The sequence below is a fragment of the Brienomyrus brachyistius genome, chromosome 14 (assembly GCF_023856365.1).
Source record: "Brienomyrus brachyistius isolate T26 chromosome 14, BBRACH_0.4, whole genome shotgun sequence".
Classification (NCBI taxonomy): domain Eukaryota; kingdom Metazoa; phylum Chordata; class Actinopteri; order Osteoglossiformes; family Mormyridae; genus Brienomyrus; species Brienomyrus brachyistius.
Window position 1 is genome coordinate 591,561 of NC_064546.1, and position 16,487 is coordinate 608,047.

At 47.2% G+C, this 16,487-nt stretch overlaps 2 protein-coding genes across 3 annotated transcripts; one reads left to right on the forward strand and one right to left on the reverse strand.

Annotated features, from left to right (window-relative positions):
• Window positions 1–699: 699 nt before the first annotated feature.
• On the forward strand, window positions 700–8,036 carry max (myc associated factor X). Of its 2 annotated transcripts, XM_048974496.1 has the most exons (5): window positions 700–874; window positions 1,216–1,242; window positions 4,555–4,662; window positions 5,973–6,096; window positions 6,722–8,036. In XM_048974496.1, the coding sequence occupies exons 1-5, from the start codon at window positions 839–841 to the stop codon at window positions 6,907–6,909; spliced, it is 483 nt and encodes a 160-aa protein (XP_048830453.1). In that variant the 5' UTR covers window positions 700–838; the 3' UTR covers window positions 6,910–8,036. The 2 variants fall into 2 exon arrangements, with proteins under 2 accessions (XP_048830453.1, XP_048830454.1); XM_048974497.1 differs by lacking the exon at window positions 1,216–1,242.
• A 398-nt stretch (window positions 8,037–8,434) lies between these two features.
• On the reverse strand, window positions 8,435–15,217 carry fntb (farnesyltransferase, CAAX box, beta). The gene is made up of 12 exons (XM_048974491.1): window positions 14,986–15,217; window positions 13,964–14,028; window positions 12,595–12,667; window positions 12,427–12,518; window positions 11,974–12,120; window positions 11,586–11,669; window positions 11,428–11,514; window positions 11,195–11,324; window positions 9,503–9,635; window positions 9,284–9,395; window positions 9,018–9,132; window positions 8,435–8,739 (listed from the first exon to the last, which is right to left on the reverse strand). Exons 1-12 carry the CDS (start codon window positions 15,082–15,084, stop codon window positions 8,629–8,631), a joined length of 1,248 nt encoding a protein of 415 aa, XP_048830448.1. The 5' UTR covers window positions 15,085–15,217; the 3' UTR covers window positions 8,435–8,628.
• Between the last annotated feature and the right edge of the window lie 1,270 nt (window positions 15,218–16,487).

The following is a 16,487-nucleotide window of genomic DNA, read 5'->3' on the forward strand; positions in this document are numbered from 1 at the left end:
ATACGAAGATATCTCAGAAATCTCATAAGGTCAAATTGCACTTCAACAGAATTCTGATGTGAGAAGCAGACAACCAAAAATGTTACACACACACACATACTCAGGAGAGCTCAAACTCAATGCACAACTGATAAAACACATGAACTTGAATTTGATTAAACCAACAGAAAACATCTTTATTTATAAAGATAAGACCACATTTTAGGACCTTTTTATAAGGAAATCCTGATAATTTCAAATGGTTTTACAAACCTTTTTTTTCTCAAATTGTATGTATTTGATAAAAAAAATAGGGTTCTGTACACGATGGTATGTATGCCTCATCTTTTAATTTAGGCAATATGACCTAGATTTTTTTGGATTACAGAATAATGTAAAGTCGATTCTATTGATGTGGTCAGATGTAGACTGAAAGATATTGCCAGTGAAGTATAATGCCAAGCGTCGCGGTCTTGGCAGTTCCAATTTGGCAATGAAACAACTATCCACGTGTCTCCATCATGGCCTCTCTAATGCTTTCATCAATTTAAACTACAATTCCCGGTAGTTTTCTTCAATAGGGGAATTGTTTTTACGTCCCTCGGAAGCGTCCAATTTCGAGGACATATGGGAAATATAGTTCACCAATAAAAGACAAAGACTTAAAGTAGAAATATTAGAACTACAATTCCCATATATCGAGGTACCGTCGCACAAGCCTATCGTGGATTGTAAATGTCCGTGTGTAGGCGAGTCACGTGTGGAGTCCGTTGATTTCGTTTCGTCCGTACACCAAGAGATTCGCTTATTTGTTCAGTTTCTTTTTAGCCTTCCTTTAAATAAGGCATTTTACCGAAGAATGAGTGACAACGATGATATCGAAGTTGATAGCGACGTAAGTATACGTTTTCTGTTTCCGACTTGCTACACACTGCTAGCGTACACTAGCCTGCTAGCAACCAAAATTAAGCACAAATGCCTTGTGTATTCAGTATTTTGAGCCTTTGCTACTGGGTGGTTGCCTGTTTTCCTGCTAGCTGGCTAACTAGCGGGTGATTAGTTGAGCGATCGGCGACTTAAGGTGAAATTAACTGTTGATGGTTAATTAGATACCTTCTTTAGATTTAGTCAGATAAATATAGCAATATATAATCATTTTAAAATGATTAAGGAGTCTTTAGTTTAGCTACACACAATTATACAATTGCACTTTTCTGTTCTGTTTTTTTTTTACAGGAAGAATCATCGAGGTTTCACTCTGTGGTGCGTAATTTGCTGAGCGTTTTGTCCCGCTTAGAAATAATAATGAAACTTGCCAGTGCTTGGAAATTATTTCCGGGTGGGTAACAGGATATAAGTTGTCAAACGAGGAAAGGATGCTGTACTTGCAAAGCAAGAGGGCCGGAACCGAAGATCAGCCTGGGCTGGATCCATTCTTGTCGTTGCACGACTCAGGTTTTTCTTTCGGCTAGCTAGCCAACTACCCGTAGCTGCTAGCTAGGCCACTGCGGAGGTGTATGTGACTGTGGGGAACAACCACGCATGAAAAAGAGAAAAGTTTTAATCATAGCGGTGCAGTCGGATGTGTCACCGTTTTTACGTGAGCATATCCTGCAGTGTTTTCCCAAATCCACGGACGTTTTATTGTTACAAATGCATTCATATGCATGAAGGGGTAATCCCATCCCAGAAGTCACAGCGCGTTCTATATTTAGACGAAATTAGCTACCAGATTTTTACACTGTTAATATACGCGGCGGCTTTGGTCACGGATCGGCACACATGTTTAATCCCCCCCCCCTCCCATTTTTATACTTGAGAGAGAGACGCGATTTCAAAAAAGCGCATGTGTTCAGGATGTGAGGACGGGCAGCTTGCAGAGAGCAGTGACGTAACTGGCTTTGCTGGAGAAATGCAGCCCCCCTCCCCTCCTATTAAACTGCAACTTCATATCCCAGTTCCCCTTCTGCAGGTCCTCCATCTGGCATGTCAAAATATCGCACGTTGAATAAGGTGCTGGGGGCTTTGGCGGGGTGCAGTGTGCCGAGAAATGTGTGTTTCTATTCTGAGATTTATAAAAAAAATTATAATTTGTGGGATTCCATTTATTATGGGCGAGCAATTTAATTGATCAAATCAGACCTTTCTCTCCTTGTATAAAGCACGGTTGTTTGTTCCACCCGCTTCCATGTCCTGGCGTGAGAGTCCAGATAGTGCTTGTTTACGTTATGCCTGGCTAACACGGTCTGGTTAAATCCATCATTGTCCTCCATTCGCACACAGCTTGCTCCACTCTCCGTGACCTTTGCCGCCTTTATACCCCAGCGAGGTTCCTGTGCTGGCTGACCGTTTGAAATCTTGAGGGCGTGTTGGTGCTTGGCGTTAGCCCTTGGGGTAACGCTGGGCCCGGGCCCCCTGTGCTGCCGTGGGGCTCCTCGTGGTTTACAGCGTAGAAGGCGATTCTGAGAGGTTTGCCTGGCAGACTGGACGCCTGGGGGGTGGTGTCCGAGCTGTGTGACGTTCTGGTGCCTTCCGTGGGAGATGGATAAAAAAAATGGCCTTACCGTAGTGAGCATTTTGGGGAAATTTTTTAGAAGTGTGTGTCCGTTATGGTGTTTCATTCACCTTTTTCTGATTATTAGCTCACTAATGCAGATGCTGAGGGTGTTGATGTTTTGCTCCCCCCCCACATATTGGGTTTTACCTCAACAGGCTCTTAAGGGTCATAGTTAAGATTGGGTTTTGGCCAATGGATGCCAGCAGCAGGGCTAACCCTATTGGCATCCACTACATAATTGCACACGTGCTGCTGACGTGTTTGGCCGCATTACAGGCGGCACAGAATTGCTGCTGGTTTGCTTGTCCCTGGGCCTGGCTGCTGCGTTGTGTAATCTTCACATCTTGTTTTGTACGGAGGAGGGCAGGCCCTGGATGTGCAGTGACACGCAACTTATCTCTCTGGCATCGCCCTGCTACTAGGGATAATAAAGGAGATCACTTTGAGTTTGTTTTTGTTTTGGTCTTTATTCTAAGCTTGAGTACAGTTCATGCATGTTGCCGTAGTTGTATGATTGGTGTGAATCGGTTATCGGTGCACAAAAACTCATGAAACAAGGCAGTTACTGCTGCCAGGTGAAGAGAGGTGTCTGAAAAACCGCCTGCTCTCGATTTGCTAACTTGTTGAAGCCCCCTCCCCACCCCCCAATGTGGTTTTTAGCCCCCCATTTCCCCCTTTTGTTCTGACCTGGGGTCTGTATCGCACAGCCAGATTTCATCCTTAGCTAGATAACTGGTTGGATTTCCAGTGCCCCAGTTTAAACGAACCTTATCTTCGTTCACTTGCGTTTAGCCGGACTACCTTAAATCCAACAAGTTATCCAGGTAATCTAGATATTGACCTTCTTGATACAGAAACCTGGAGTTGTACTTAAACCCTAACCCCCCCTCCTGTACGATAACCGAGCTGGCTTATGGACGGCCGGCCGTTGTTTTTGGGCTAGGCCTTCCTGTTCCGCTTCCCTTTCTGCTTGCTGCTGTTGATGGCCACTGCTTCTGGGTGTAGCTGACCTCAGGTAGTCTCTCTGCTCGACGTCACGTTGACTCAGTCTTGTTATTATTGTTAAGTGCTTTGAAGTATGAAGATGTCATAGCCCCAGTCACGCTCTCCTATCTGAATTTCTGAGCAGCGACTAGATTAGTGCTGTTGACGGAAAGCTTTGCATGCGGTTTCATTTTGAATCAAAGATGCGCGTCTTTATTGCAACCCCACCCCCCCACCCCCAGAAGCCTCTGTTGTGTGGCCACCGTAGAAAAAAAATCCGCTGGTAACCCGTCCAAATGATCACACCGGTTGGGCCCCCAGCCAGCTTTGCCAGTACAGCCTTTGTGCTCGTCTGCAGGTCGTGATGGTTGCCCCAGAGCTCTGCTGGTAACCACAGCTGGACCAAAAGATGAAAATGGCCTGGATCATGATGTGCTCTAATGACCATGTGGAAGGGTGGCAAAAACTGGAACTAAGAATATTTCGATTTTTAAACTATAGGTGCCAAATGAACACACTTCCTCCCCCGTCGGATAGAATAAAAAAGAGAATTGTGTACTTGATAAGCATGAATGCTTCTTAAAGTGAAACTGGCCAGATTGCTGTTCTCCTGGGAACAGAATCATGTGTCAATAGTAAGTTGAATCATAGGAATGGCAGGTGAGGAACGTGGCTCACAGCAGTGAGGTTGAAGTCTGGTCTGATAAAATTCCAGGGCTGACTGTATAGCGAATAGCCTGGATGACGTGAGGGTGTTTCATTGCAGCTGTGGTTCTGGTTTTCAGTCACTGGATGGCTGGGGTGCATTTCTTGTAAGCGTCGCCGAGCCGCGATGGTCACGATCTCGCCGAGGCTCACGACCGTCACGGCGACGGCGAGGCTTTTGGGGGAAATGGGTCCTGAAACGCCGACCTGCTCTGGTTTCATCCCAGCCGCCGTCTCACCTGGGATGCAAACGGCCCTCTGATTGGGGTTAGGGTTCGCACACGGAGGGCCGATCATCCTCTGACCTGGCTGCGGTGCTCTCGTTGCAGGCGGACAAACGGGCGCACCACAACGCCCTGGAGAGAAAGCGCAGGGACCACATCAAAGACAGCTTCCACAGCCTGCGGGACTCCGTACCGGCCCTGCAGGGCGAGAAGGTTGGTGGGGGGGGAGTAGCCCCGCCCTTCTGTCTCCGCCTGTGGGGAAGACCATTCGAATTCTAATTATTCTAATTCTACTTGAAATGCTTTTCATTCTGTTTTAGTATTTTGTTATTAAATGTGATTTTTAAATGTGGGTGTCTACATTCAATGACGGTCAGAGTATTAAAAGGTCCTGCGTATGAGAATCTATTCCTTGTTTTGATCTGGCCCCATTGCAGCTTTAGCGACAGCATTATGCGAGTTGCAGGTTCTTGCATCTTTTTTTTTTTTTTTGGCAGAGGAGTGAGTGTGCAGATGTAAGCTTGGTGCAGTTAGCTCCCTCCCACCTTCCTGCTGCGTGCGTATCCCAGCATGCCTCGCTGCACACTCGGTTCAGGCTTCCCTGAGAACGGCGTGGGCACACAGTCAACAGGAGCCTCGCTGTGATATCCCCACCACCCACCCCTGCCCTTATAAAATCCTCTGTGGGTGTTTTTCCCTCTATTCCCCCCCTACACTGACTTGGTGTTTTCTCGCATTTTAACGTGCGGTTGCCCACATACAGCAAGCTTTCATGTCCCCCAAAGCCTGCCGTCAGTGGCAGCATGCTGTCGCCCAAACCATGGACTGGGGGGGGGCACCATCTGCACGCAGCGGCCGGAGCCAGCGAACGGTGGGGAGGAGCAGGGTGGGAGGGGGAAGAACGGTGGTGCCATGGTGCCCAGAATGGGGCGGAGGGGGTGCTGTCCACACGCGATACCCTCAGACCCTGCTGACCCAGGGTGTTTCGTCACCCCTACTTAGATGGGCACTGCTCCTACTACCTGCCCCCCCCCACACACACACACACACACACACACACACACTCTTCTTCAAGCTAGAGAGTGTCGCAGGGCATTCGGGCTCATTCAGTGGTGTCTGCCGTCCAGGAAACTTGTCACGGCTTGCAGCTTGTCACTATTTTGACCAAACCCCTAACTTCCTGTTTTCAAGGTACGTTCTTAAAAATGCAACGTTAGAATGCAGCATTAGAGGTTCAGATGCATGGGGAGTTGAGCCCCCAGCTTAGGGATCTGGGCCAGGCTGGGTCTAGCTGGCATTTATCTGTCCTTGGACAGAAGAGCAATGGCATAAAGACCAGTAATACGGGGAATCGGCCAAGGGGTTTGTGTGTCTTCTGAAGTGGCCAGATCACATTACAGCCTTTCACTCTTTGAACGGTCAGTGACTCTTATCTCAATCCCGGCATGTTTCGGAAGTATTTCACTGAGTCTTAAGCAGTGCGGCATTGAGTCTCGTTTCACTCGATGCCTTGTTGCTGACAGGCGTCCCGAGCTCAGATCCTAGACAAAGCCACAGAGTACATCCAGTACATGAGACGAAAAAACCACACACACCAGCAGGACATCGATGACCTGAAGCGGCAGAACGCCCTCCTCGAGCAGCAGGGTGAGTGTGGGGTAGGGGGGTCAGTGAACGTGCGTCCTGTGTGGGGAGCCCCAGCTGACAGATGTGAGGGTTTTCCTCTGGGTTCTCCACCTAAGCAGGGGTGTTTCTCAATATGTGTGCTTGATCGTACTTGTGCTTTTGTGAACCCATTTTGTCATGTTCTATTGCCAAAGATGAGTTCTAGTTCTCAAGAACAGAATGACACAGAACGGTAAAAATCCCCGGATGTCATCCTTGCCACCGCCCCAAAAGTCAGGGATACATCAGTTGCATCATCGCCAAACGAGACCAATCCCATGATTCATTGCTCCCCAAATTTGTTCTTGGAAGTCAGCAAGACCGGTCTTTCCAAGACCACAAGTACGATCTTTGCATTCTTGGAATTGAGAAACATCCCAGGACTTCGAGATGGAAATATGAGGCTTTGAAGCCAGTGGGTTTAGCCAGATACCCAGTGGTATACAGCAGTGATAAACCCTCACACTGTGGGTCCGTCACCAGTTATCCATGCAGTTAGAGCTGTACCTGATGGATGTGGGGAGGTGTGGTGTTTGCGTGCCATGGAGGTGCGGGTGGCTAACCAGCAGCTGGGTGTCTGTCTGTCTGTCTCGCTGGGCGCCGCCAGTCCGGGCCCTGGAGAAAGCCAAGGGCACCACACAGCTTCAGGGCAGCTACCCCACCAACGACAGCTCCTTGTACACCAACCCAAAGGGCAGCACCGTGTCAGCCTTTGACGGCGGCTCTGACTCCAGCTCCGAGTCTGAGCCGGAGGAGCTGTCTCCCAGGAAGAAGCAACGCGTGGAGTCCAGCTAGTGTGCCCTCCCCCCTTCCCCCCCCCTTTCCATCCCTCTCCAGTCCCCATCCTCTCTCTCTCTCCTCCTCCTCCCCTCCCCACCCTTTGCTTGAACCCCCACAACCCTGGAGTGGGAGGGACGCCCATGAGAAAGATGGCAAGAGATCCTGAAGCTTCTTGCCCCCTCCACCATGCCCCCCACCCCCCCCCACCCCGTCCTCCGAATTCGTCTCAGCAACGTTGACGATCCAGAAGTGCGGCAGCTTTGTGGTTGAAGGACTCTGCTCTTCGTCACCTCAGTAATCATCATAATCCGACATGGAAGTGTGGACTGCTCGGGGAAAAAGAAAACGGCAAAAACGAAAGTACTTTATTTTTTATTTGATAAATTATATGAACCTGTTTAAAATGTTTTAAAATGAACACTATAGGGGGGAGTCTGTGGGGAAGTCTTGCTTTTTAGATCTTGTTCTTTTCCATGAAAAATGTGAAAGTAACCGAGTGTTTGTACTGGCAGCCCACTTTTAAAGCCTTTTTCACACGGCTGTAGATTTCCATCTTTAAATAATAAAAAAAAAAAACTCCCAATATGAAACGTCGTACGCTGTACCAACCTCCAGAATTGTATTGTATTTTGTCTGTTAGCTTATGATAGTGAATGGCGTTAGATGGCCGAATCCTTTAGGTTAAAATTTTTAATTGCATTGGTTTATTTCCAACAGGTTCACTGATAAGTTTTAAAAGAATTTCTTTGTGAACAGGCCCTATAATAAAAATACGTGTAGTTTCCCAGAATGATGAAATAGATATTGAATGTTACAGCAATGCAGTTTAAAATAGTAAACCTTTATTTTATTTTTATTAAAGGAGAAAAAAAAAAAACTGTCCACCAGTGTGTTGTGCATTACACTGTAAACTCAATGTTGCTGATTTAATTCTATATATTAAAAGCCCCAGGACGCTTCCGTAAGCCTTGGGGGTGTGTGTTTCCATTATTAGGACGTAGTGTTTATGAAATTGGTCTTTTGTTCCTCTGATTCCATTCCATGGAAATTACAGGTATGTTGTACATACTGCCGACAATTGTCTTGCAAGTTAAGGCTTACCTTTACTATGAGACTATAAATAAAAGCTATTTTATCCTTTAGCGTGCCGTCCTGTTTGTGAGTGGGGGGTGGGGTTTGCAGCGATGATGCTGTCGTCACCATTCAGGGCGATTCGTGTGCTTTGGGGAGTTCATGGGGCAGTCAGGCAGGTTTCCTGTATAGCATGTTACCTCCCCCCTTGCCTACCAGCTAGACTTCCATCCGAAGGAGGTACGGACTATCCCCTCTTCCTGAAGATACTAAGCTAGATGTTGCCCTATTTTATTGGCATCCGAACTTGACACTAGCTGAGGAACAGAATGCAATTTGGTTACAACTGAGATTGTGACATGGTTTCTGGTCAGTACTGTATGATCTTTGCACTGTGATATTTTTAATATTGTGTGTGTGTGTGATATATGTCATTGAAGGAGCTTTTACATTTGAAGCTCACACAGAGTCGGGACATTTGAACTTTTATTAGTAACTAAAAATAAAGACGTTCCATTTTTTTCTTCAGCTGGAGTTCGGGGTGCTTTGTATTCAGAGCTGGACGAAAGTGGATTCTTCGTGCCTCTGAAAAGCGGCACCTGCTTCTGTACAAAGTTTGTAGCAAAAATCAGCGGAGCAACAAAAACCAAAAGGCTTCGGGACCTAGGAGGTGCTGGCCGGCTCCTTGGGCACGGGGACAGGCTGCTGCTGGAACCACGTGATGGCCTGAGTCACGTTTTCAGGGCTGATGTTGTAGACGGGGTGCGTCGGCTCCTGGTGCAGAGAGAGGGGGCCCCGGTTTCAGCATCATGGAGTCACATTCAAGAATGGGGTCGTTGGGCTCGTACACAAGCGGGGCTGGAATGCGTACATGTCCTCTCTACTTTATCTCATACTAGTAAGGTATGTGAGCACCAGGATATCTAGATGATGACTTTTCCCAGTCAGATCACCTTTGAAACGTGGGGGAGGGAATCTCGTTTAACCGGTTTGCTAAAATTTTCCAGCGTCTGCCCCCAAGTCTGTCTGTCAGAAGGCGATACATAACATACCAGGCGGTTGTCATCCTTTCCGATAACCAGCTCCAGGTGAACATCCCGACCGCCAAAGTGCTGGGCTACAGACAGGCCGCTCAAGCAGTAGCAGGTGTGATAGAAATCCCTGGATCTGATTGGATATAAACATAAAAATATGCAAAGGACTTGCTGATTACATAGCTTGTATCATATTGCCAGTTCAGAGGCCTGAGAAAACCCTACAAAGCACTTGGGTTGGAGGGCAGAAGCAAAGCAGCCACCAGGGCGGCACTATGACTCACTTTCCAGGCTTGTCTAGCAGGCCACCGGCAGGGTTTTGGCAGCAGAGCAAGATGTACTCCTGCAGGGCCTGCTGCTCGAACATCCAGCTGGCCTGGCTGAGAGCTAGCTCACCTGCAACCCCAAAAAACAAAATGACCAGGTCACTTTTGCCATTTTTTTTGGGGGGGGGGCACATTTGCCCTGGCAACAAAGTTGAAACAGAGAAACAGTTGGCCTACCCTCCTTATAGAGCGCTCGGTGTAGAAGGGGCAGCAGGCCTGCTTGCCAGAAGGAGTAGCAGCCGTCAACTAACTTGTTGCAGCGGCCCTGAAAGCCCCCCTCGAAGCGCATCTGCCGGCTGGCCACCCAGCGCTGCGGGGGGGGGCGGGGGGGGTCACAGTCAGAAAGGCACAAGTTCCAGCTGAAACCAGTCTGACCACTAGTGGTTGTTTTTTTGCTCTTCATATGGTCAACATGAACTATGTAAAATGAAAAACAATCTCTGATCTGAATGACGGAGAGAGGGACACCATTTTGCATTCCAGTAATTATTTTAAAAAAATGAATATAACAGGCCTTCAAGATGGACGCCAGGCTTGGAAATGGCCAGAGGCTGCCCTGCCCCCATCTCTGGAGTGCCCCCATCCTCATTACCAAGCCTAGGGCCCTCCTGCTAACCGCGACATGACCCTGAATCCTCCGTCCAGATGACCTTATGAATAAGCTGTTTTCATTGCTGGCCTTCGAGCGCGACCTCATCCGGAAATCTACCAGGGATAGCCTGCCGCTACAGCAAAGGCACCGTTATGGAAACCATGACCTCCCCAGGAGCCCCGCGGCAGGGGAACCCAAACAGCCAACCTGGTGTGGATGTGGCTCCTAACGGGACATTACATCAGCCCTGCTGCCGTCAAATGTCAAACATTCTGGCACTGCTATTGTAGTAGCAAAACAGATGATGGGGGGGGGGGGGGGGGGTCTTGGCAGTGGTGCTATCAGCCAATCAGAGCTAAAAGACTGAATATTCAGTAAGGAATATTCTGGAGTGATTAAAACTCATCAGGCTTACTGATAAGGATAAACATTTCTCCCGTTACCTTTAAGATGAAAATAAAACTACGGGAGAAGGGGTTTAAGACAGGCACTTATTTTAGATGACTAAAATAACTGATCTTAAGGAGATGAACACAAGGGCTTATGGGATTGACACTCCTTGGCATTCAGATCGAAATCCCCTGGGCCTAGAATGTTGTGCCTAATGCCAGTTTTCCACTGCCACCAAAAGCCAAACCGTACCCAAGCTGCATTAAAAAGATACAGTTTTCCACTGTAAATAATGTGAGCCATACCCGCACTGACATGGGCCGAAAGTGTAACAAAACCAAGTTTGGTTTTTGGTCGAAATCCACAGAGATACTGGTGATCTGCATTGATTTGCATGGATTATCTAAAGGAAAACAGGGCATGTTCTATATATAATTCATTATTAGTAGCATCACACATTGTGATGTATTGATGCATTCTCAAACTCAGAGCTTGAAAGTTTCCAACCACATACTTGAAAAAGTATTACGGAAGAGAAAGGATTCGTAATGTGAATTTACGCAATCTAACGCAAATTCCTCCAGCACTTGATGCTAACATAACACAGCGATTCTCATGTGCTAGCAGAAATCAGCACATCATAAATCATGATGTACACTGCGTGAGCAGTAAATGAGCCTCTCTTCGGTTTTACGCGACTGCCGTTCTCCAAACTCAGCGACGCTTTTACCGAGCCGACCCTGCCGCAGTGGAAAACCGAAGCGAGCTGGAACCGCACTGTAACAAGCCTCGCTTCGTATTGCAGCTCGGGTACAGGTCGGTTCCTGTATGCCAGTGGACAAGCGTCATGAAAGACCAGGCTGGTCTCAGGGGAGCTGCTCGCTTACCAACAAGGATCTGAGGTCCAGCATGTCCTCCTTCCCAAGGATGACCATGGCCGCCATGCCACAGAAGGTGTACCCACCGTGGGCCTCCAGGCCTGGCATGCCGCCCAGACCCCCCTCCCAGTTTTGGCAGCTGTGTAGAGAACGGGCACCGCATCAGGCCCTGCTATCCCGTAGCAAAAACCTTTAGGAATCTCTGCACGACCTGCTGGCCGGCAAATAAGTGGCTGCCCTACCTGACAATCCAGCCGGGCGTCCCGGTGAACAGTGTAGGTGTAATGATATTCGTCAGGGAAGCCACTGAGGCGGCGCAGTACGCACTCCTGGAAAGCGACACGAAAGCTTCAGACTGAGTTTGGGCGTCCAGAGGGGCTTGGAGGGGTGGGACACTCACCTGACGTCCACCTCGCCGCCCACGTGCATGACGAAGGAGCCGTCAGGCTGCTTGACGGAGTACAGGAAGTCCAGAAGCTTCTGTCTACCAGGGGGGAATGCAGCCAGTCAGCCTCTTAAACGTCTGCATGAGCCCAGACGAGGGCCCCTCACCCTCACAGAGAATGCAGGCTCCAATTGAATTCAATTCCTCCGTTCACACTTGTGTGTTTCCACTTACATTTATACATTTATCTGATGCTTGAATCCAAAGTGACAGTAGTACAAATACGTGTGGTCCATGGGATCTGAACCCACAGCCTTTGCGTTGTTAGGTGGTGGATTCCCTGGCAACGTAACCGTTTGTGCGAGTAGTGCTCTCCTCAGGAACCGGCAGATGTGCACCCTACCTGTCGATGACACTGTAGGCCTCCTCAGTGCCAATGATGCAGAGGGCGTTGACGGCCGCGTACGTGGGTGCCAGGTGAGCCTGCTGACCTGGACCACCGGCAAAGCCGCCCGTCGGGCACTGGCACCGCGCCAGAAACTGGCAGACACTGAAACATTGTAGGACAGTTGGCCTGAGCTCCTACTAGACCATCTTCTCAAACTCCACCCACTTCCCAGGCTACAGCCAATCTTTGCATTTCTTTACAGCAAATCTGGCATCATGGCTCAGACCACTGGCATATGCACACAAAGTCTGCCCGGCAACATTCCGCACCCTCCCCACGGCAGCCAATCAGGGCCAAGAGGTGGCGGCGGGGCACTCAGGAAACCAAATCCTCTCAATGAATGGACAAACTATTCTTGTTCAACACAGATCTGAGGGCTGGCGTGGTGGCTGCTGGCAGCAGACTCACTCTGAGGAGATGGAGGTGGGCACAGGCTTATCCAGCAGCTCCAGGCTATGCAGGATCCAGTAGCAAAGCCAAGGCCGGCTGGCATCCAGACACTAGAGGAGAAACCAGGCCCAGTCAGCAGGAAACTGGGCCCAGCCGGCTGCACGCAGCAGACCCACTAGCACGTACCTCATACGCATCAGAGAGATGGCGTAGCCCTCTCTTCAGATAAGCACAATGCTGATCTCTCAGAAGCTCAGGCCTGGAGAAGAAAGCGGAGTGAGACTGGCCGGGGCACAGAGGGACAGAGTGGGGCACGGACAGACAGGGTGGGGCACGGACAGACAGGGTGGGGCACGGACAGACAGGGTGGGGCACGGACAGACAGGGTGGGGCACGGACAGACAGGGTGGGGCACGGACAGACAGGGTGGGGCACGGACAGACAGGGTGGGGCACGGACAGACAGGGTGGGGGACATGAATAGACAGGGTGGAGAAATGTGGTGTTGCGCAGCGGCACCCTGCAGAGCCCCACTGGGGTGCCTCAGGACAGATCCAGCACAACCAGCACATGGAAGCGGCAGGGTCGGCTTCCGTAGGGAGACCTTCTCAATTAGATACTCCAAAGATCCCAAGTGAACAAACAACCTGCTGCGCTTGTGGTCGACATACAGATCAAATCTCATGAGTGACAGAGTGATGTCGCCACTGGGCCCTGCTAAATAAATACATGTAAATAAAATTGAACATGAAAAATTGGTTTTTGCGTAATTGGACCTTTCACTATTCTATGGCCCTATTCTGAACCTCTGTGGAAATGGGTACCTTGAAAAAGCAGAGCAAACTAACACAATATAAGGTCCAGTCATGTATGACTCATAACCTGTCGGTAACATCTACCCAACACCGGCGTTAAGCCCCAGTGTTGCCATGGAAACCTCCTGAATCATGCCAATGCACTGGGATAACTAATGAGTGATATTGGAAGGATGGAATCTGCTTTAAAGTACACAGGGTGACCTTAAAATCTGGGTAAGGCTTGAGGGCCGGAGTGCATTACCAGACTGGACAAGCAACTGAAATAAACAGGCCATCCACTCTGAAAATAACACACCCTCAACCCCTTGCAAAAAAAAAGCCAGTTGTGACTATTTTTAATTCAATTCAGGCATTTTCTAGCTGTAGAACACACAGTGTGTTCGGGACACAGAAAAAAAGATTTTAATACCTGTCGTCCTCAGCCACTGCCAACAGCAGCCTTCTAAAATACGGTGCTCTGCTCTCAATCGGAAAAAATGCTACCAAAATTTTCTCCCACCTCCCAGAGACGAGCGGCTTTATATGGGTACAAGCTGAAAATCCCACCACGAGGGCTGAGCTCCCTGCAGAGACCTACTTTATTTACATTAATCTTTCGGTCACCTCTGTATAATTACACATATGGCTAAATGGCCCAGTGCATTGTGGGACTAAAATACAAGAGTATTATACAAGATTTTGCTATGATATCTCAGGCTTTGAAGAGCAACAGCAAATTATAAAGAACAGGAGACTTACTGTGGTATTTTATGATTCTGCAGGTAGGCGCTTAATACTTGTTGGATGGTGTCTTCCACTTTTTTCTGTTGGATTTAAAACATTATAATGCGCTGAAGACATTTTAAAGCTGCAAGTGTGAATTCTCATCATAGTCACCACGCATTTATGCAAGTGGAATTGGTGGGCAGTGTTAGGACATTGGCCCTGTGATCAGAAGGCTGCCAGATCAAATCTCACGAGTGACAGGGTGATGTCACCACTTGGCCCTTGAACAACGTTCGGACACAAGTGTCTGCTAAACACGTACATGTAAATAAAATAATAAAATATAAAAATGGAAGCTTGCGTAATTGGACCTTTCACTATTCTACATTAAATTATATTTGACACAAACTGATATACTAAAAGTGGTTGCCTAAACAATGCAAACTAAACTTAGTAGTTGCTCACTATCTGCTCACTGAATACAACTAATAACGCAAAGGCTTCGAATGCCGCTAGGGACGGGCTGCCAGGCATGCAGTCTCCAGATGGAAAACTGCTAATAATAATGCTTAATAACCCCCCTTTGTAAATCAGCCGGCGATACGTCAGAAATTCACACTTTAGCTTTGGTAAAACTCGTTTTTTGTCAACCCCGGCTGCTTAAGTGAAATTAAAGAACTGGAAGTTAGCTAGCCACCTAGCCACCACGTGATCATCCACACCATTTCACAGATAGTAGTAAATCAAGCAGCTGACAGCTCTGGATGGATCAGAAACGTTGTCGCTAATCCTACGGACAGACTCGGGAACCAAAGAGTAGCAAGCAAGAGGCACACAAGCACTAACAGCGAGGTTCTGCTTAGTGGATTTGCCAGGAAAGTCTCTTTTAGCACTAGCACTCAACGATCCGTGTAAAATAGAAATAAATTGCTCCCCTAAAAATGTTCGAGGCAAAGCAAAACAGTAGCACGGTAGCCAGGCTTTAGCATCTGATTATAAATGCGTTTTACAAACTAGTTGGTAGCGGACAGCTAATTAGCTCTTTAAGAAGCTACCTGTTCGACTGATGTCACAGTCTCCACGCCGTCGTCCTTAAATAACTCAGATTTATGATATTCCCGGAAACACCGTAACTGGGTGAATTCCTCCTCCATACTTACTAAAAACACGAAAAACAAGCACACTACAGTGGAGAACGACCACTTTAGTTAATCTTCTATTCCACTACAGCCTTACAATATCTCTGTCATACACTTCTGCGAAACTGGACGCTGATTGGCGGAGCCAGGGGTACGGCAAGCCAGTAGGTACACATTGTACAATCTAAAGACGGGTGTTGTTTCACTCGTTTTAAGTACAGCGTTTTGTTTTCAAGGCTGAGCAGATTGTTAGTTTTTTTTTATTATTATTTTACATCTCTGATGATTACTTTACTGGCTAACAAAAAGAAAAGTGTTGACTTTAAATCTAAAATCATTGTGTGTTACTTTCCTTCCATCCTGATCAGGGTCGCGGGGGAGAATTTGCTTATCTCCGGCCAAAGATATTTAAATATACTCTTGTGACTATGCAAAAACACTTTGTATTTAGTCGGCACAATGCTGATGTAAATAGAACTGCCACGTCTGAATGGTTATTTAAAAATAGGCATAGTTCAGCTATTTCAAACAAGGAATTCATTATTAATTTTTACATTAACATGATCGAATAACAGTATAAGTCGACATACACTTAGTACCCCAAACCAAGCAGCATGTCTAAAACACGGTTCTGTAGTGATTATTTTGCACATCTAATACGCAGTCAGTGTGTCTCTGTTTTCTGGCTGTAATATCTTCTCTTTTAACAAAAGCAAGCGTTTTTAAAAACAGGCTTTTGATGTTCAGCACACAGGCCGCGATGCACCGTCTCTGGCTGATTTACATATTGTTGGAGACGTTTTGATAGATCTCGTAATGATTATGCAGTTCAAATAAGCACATTAAAAGTGTTCTGTTATTTGTGAAGTCATGTATTACTCCACAGATGTATATTAATGAACGGGCAGCGAAAAAAAAATGACGGGTGGTCTAGGGAACTGTTACATTATTCACGAGTATTACATTTCCTTTTCTACAGAGACGATTAGCAGCCAGGGCGCAGGTACCGAAGGAAATAACATTATAGTCTTGTGTGTGTCTCTGTTCAACGCATCCTAACGGCCCATTTGTGATGCTCACACAGCATAGAAGCATTCTGGCCACTAGGTTATGGTTAGGTTTTATGAAACTTAATTTATCAGAAATTATAACATGATTTAGGACCTTAGCCTATCTTGTTTTCAGAGTATTGCTATGTGCGAAGTCAAATAAAGTTACACTTTTAATACACAACTTCGAGATCTTGCAACGTTGTATAATGGTTTATATATTGATTAATCGGTGTAATGATTATTGTAATTACATTAACAAGCAAATCCAGTATTACAGTACTCACGACTTTTATCTGGTATAGAATGGAAGTGCTGTAAACTTTATACTGCTGAAGTTTTGTGAGGAATGTGATTATTCCCCGCGTT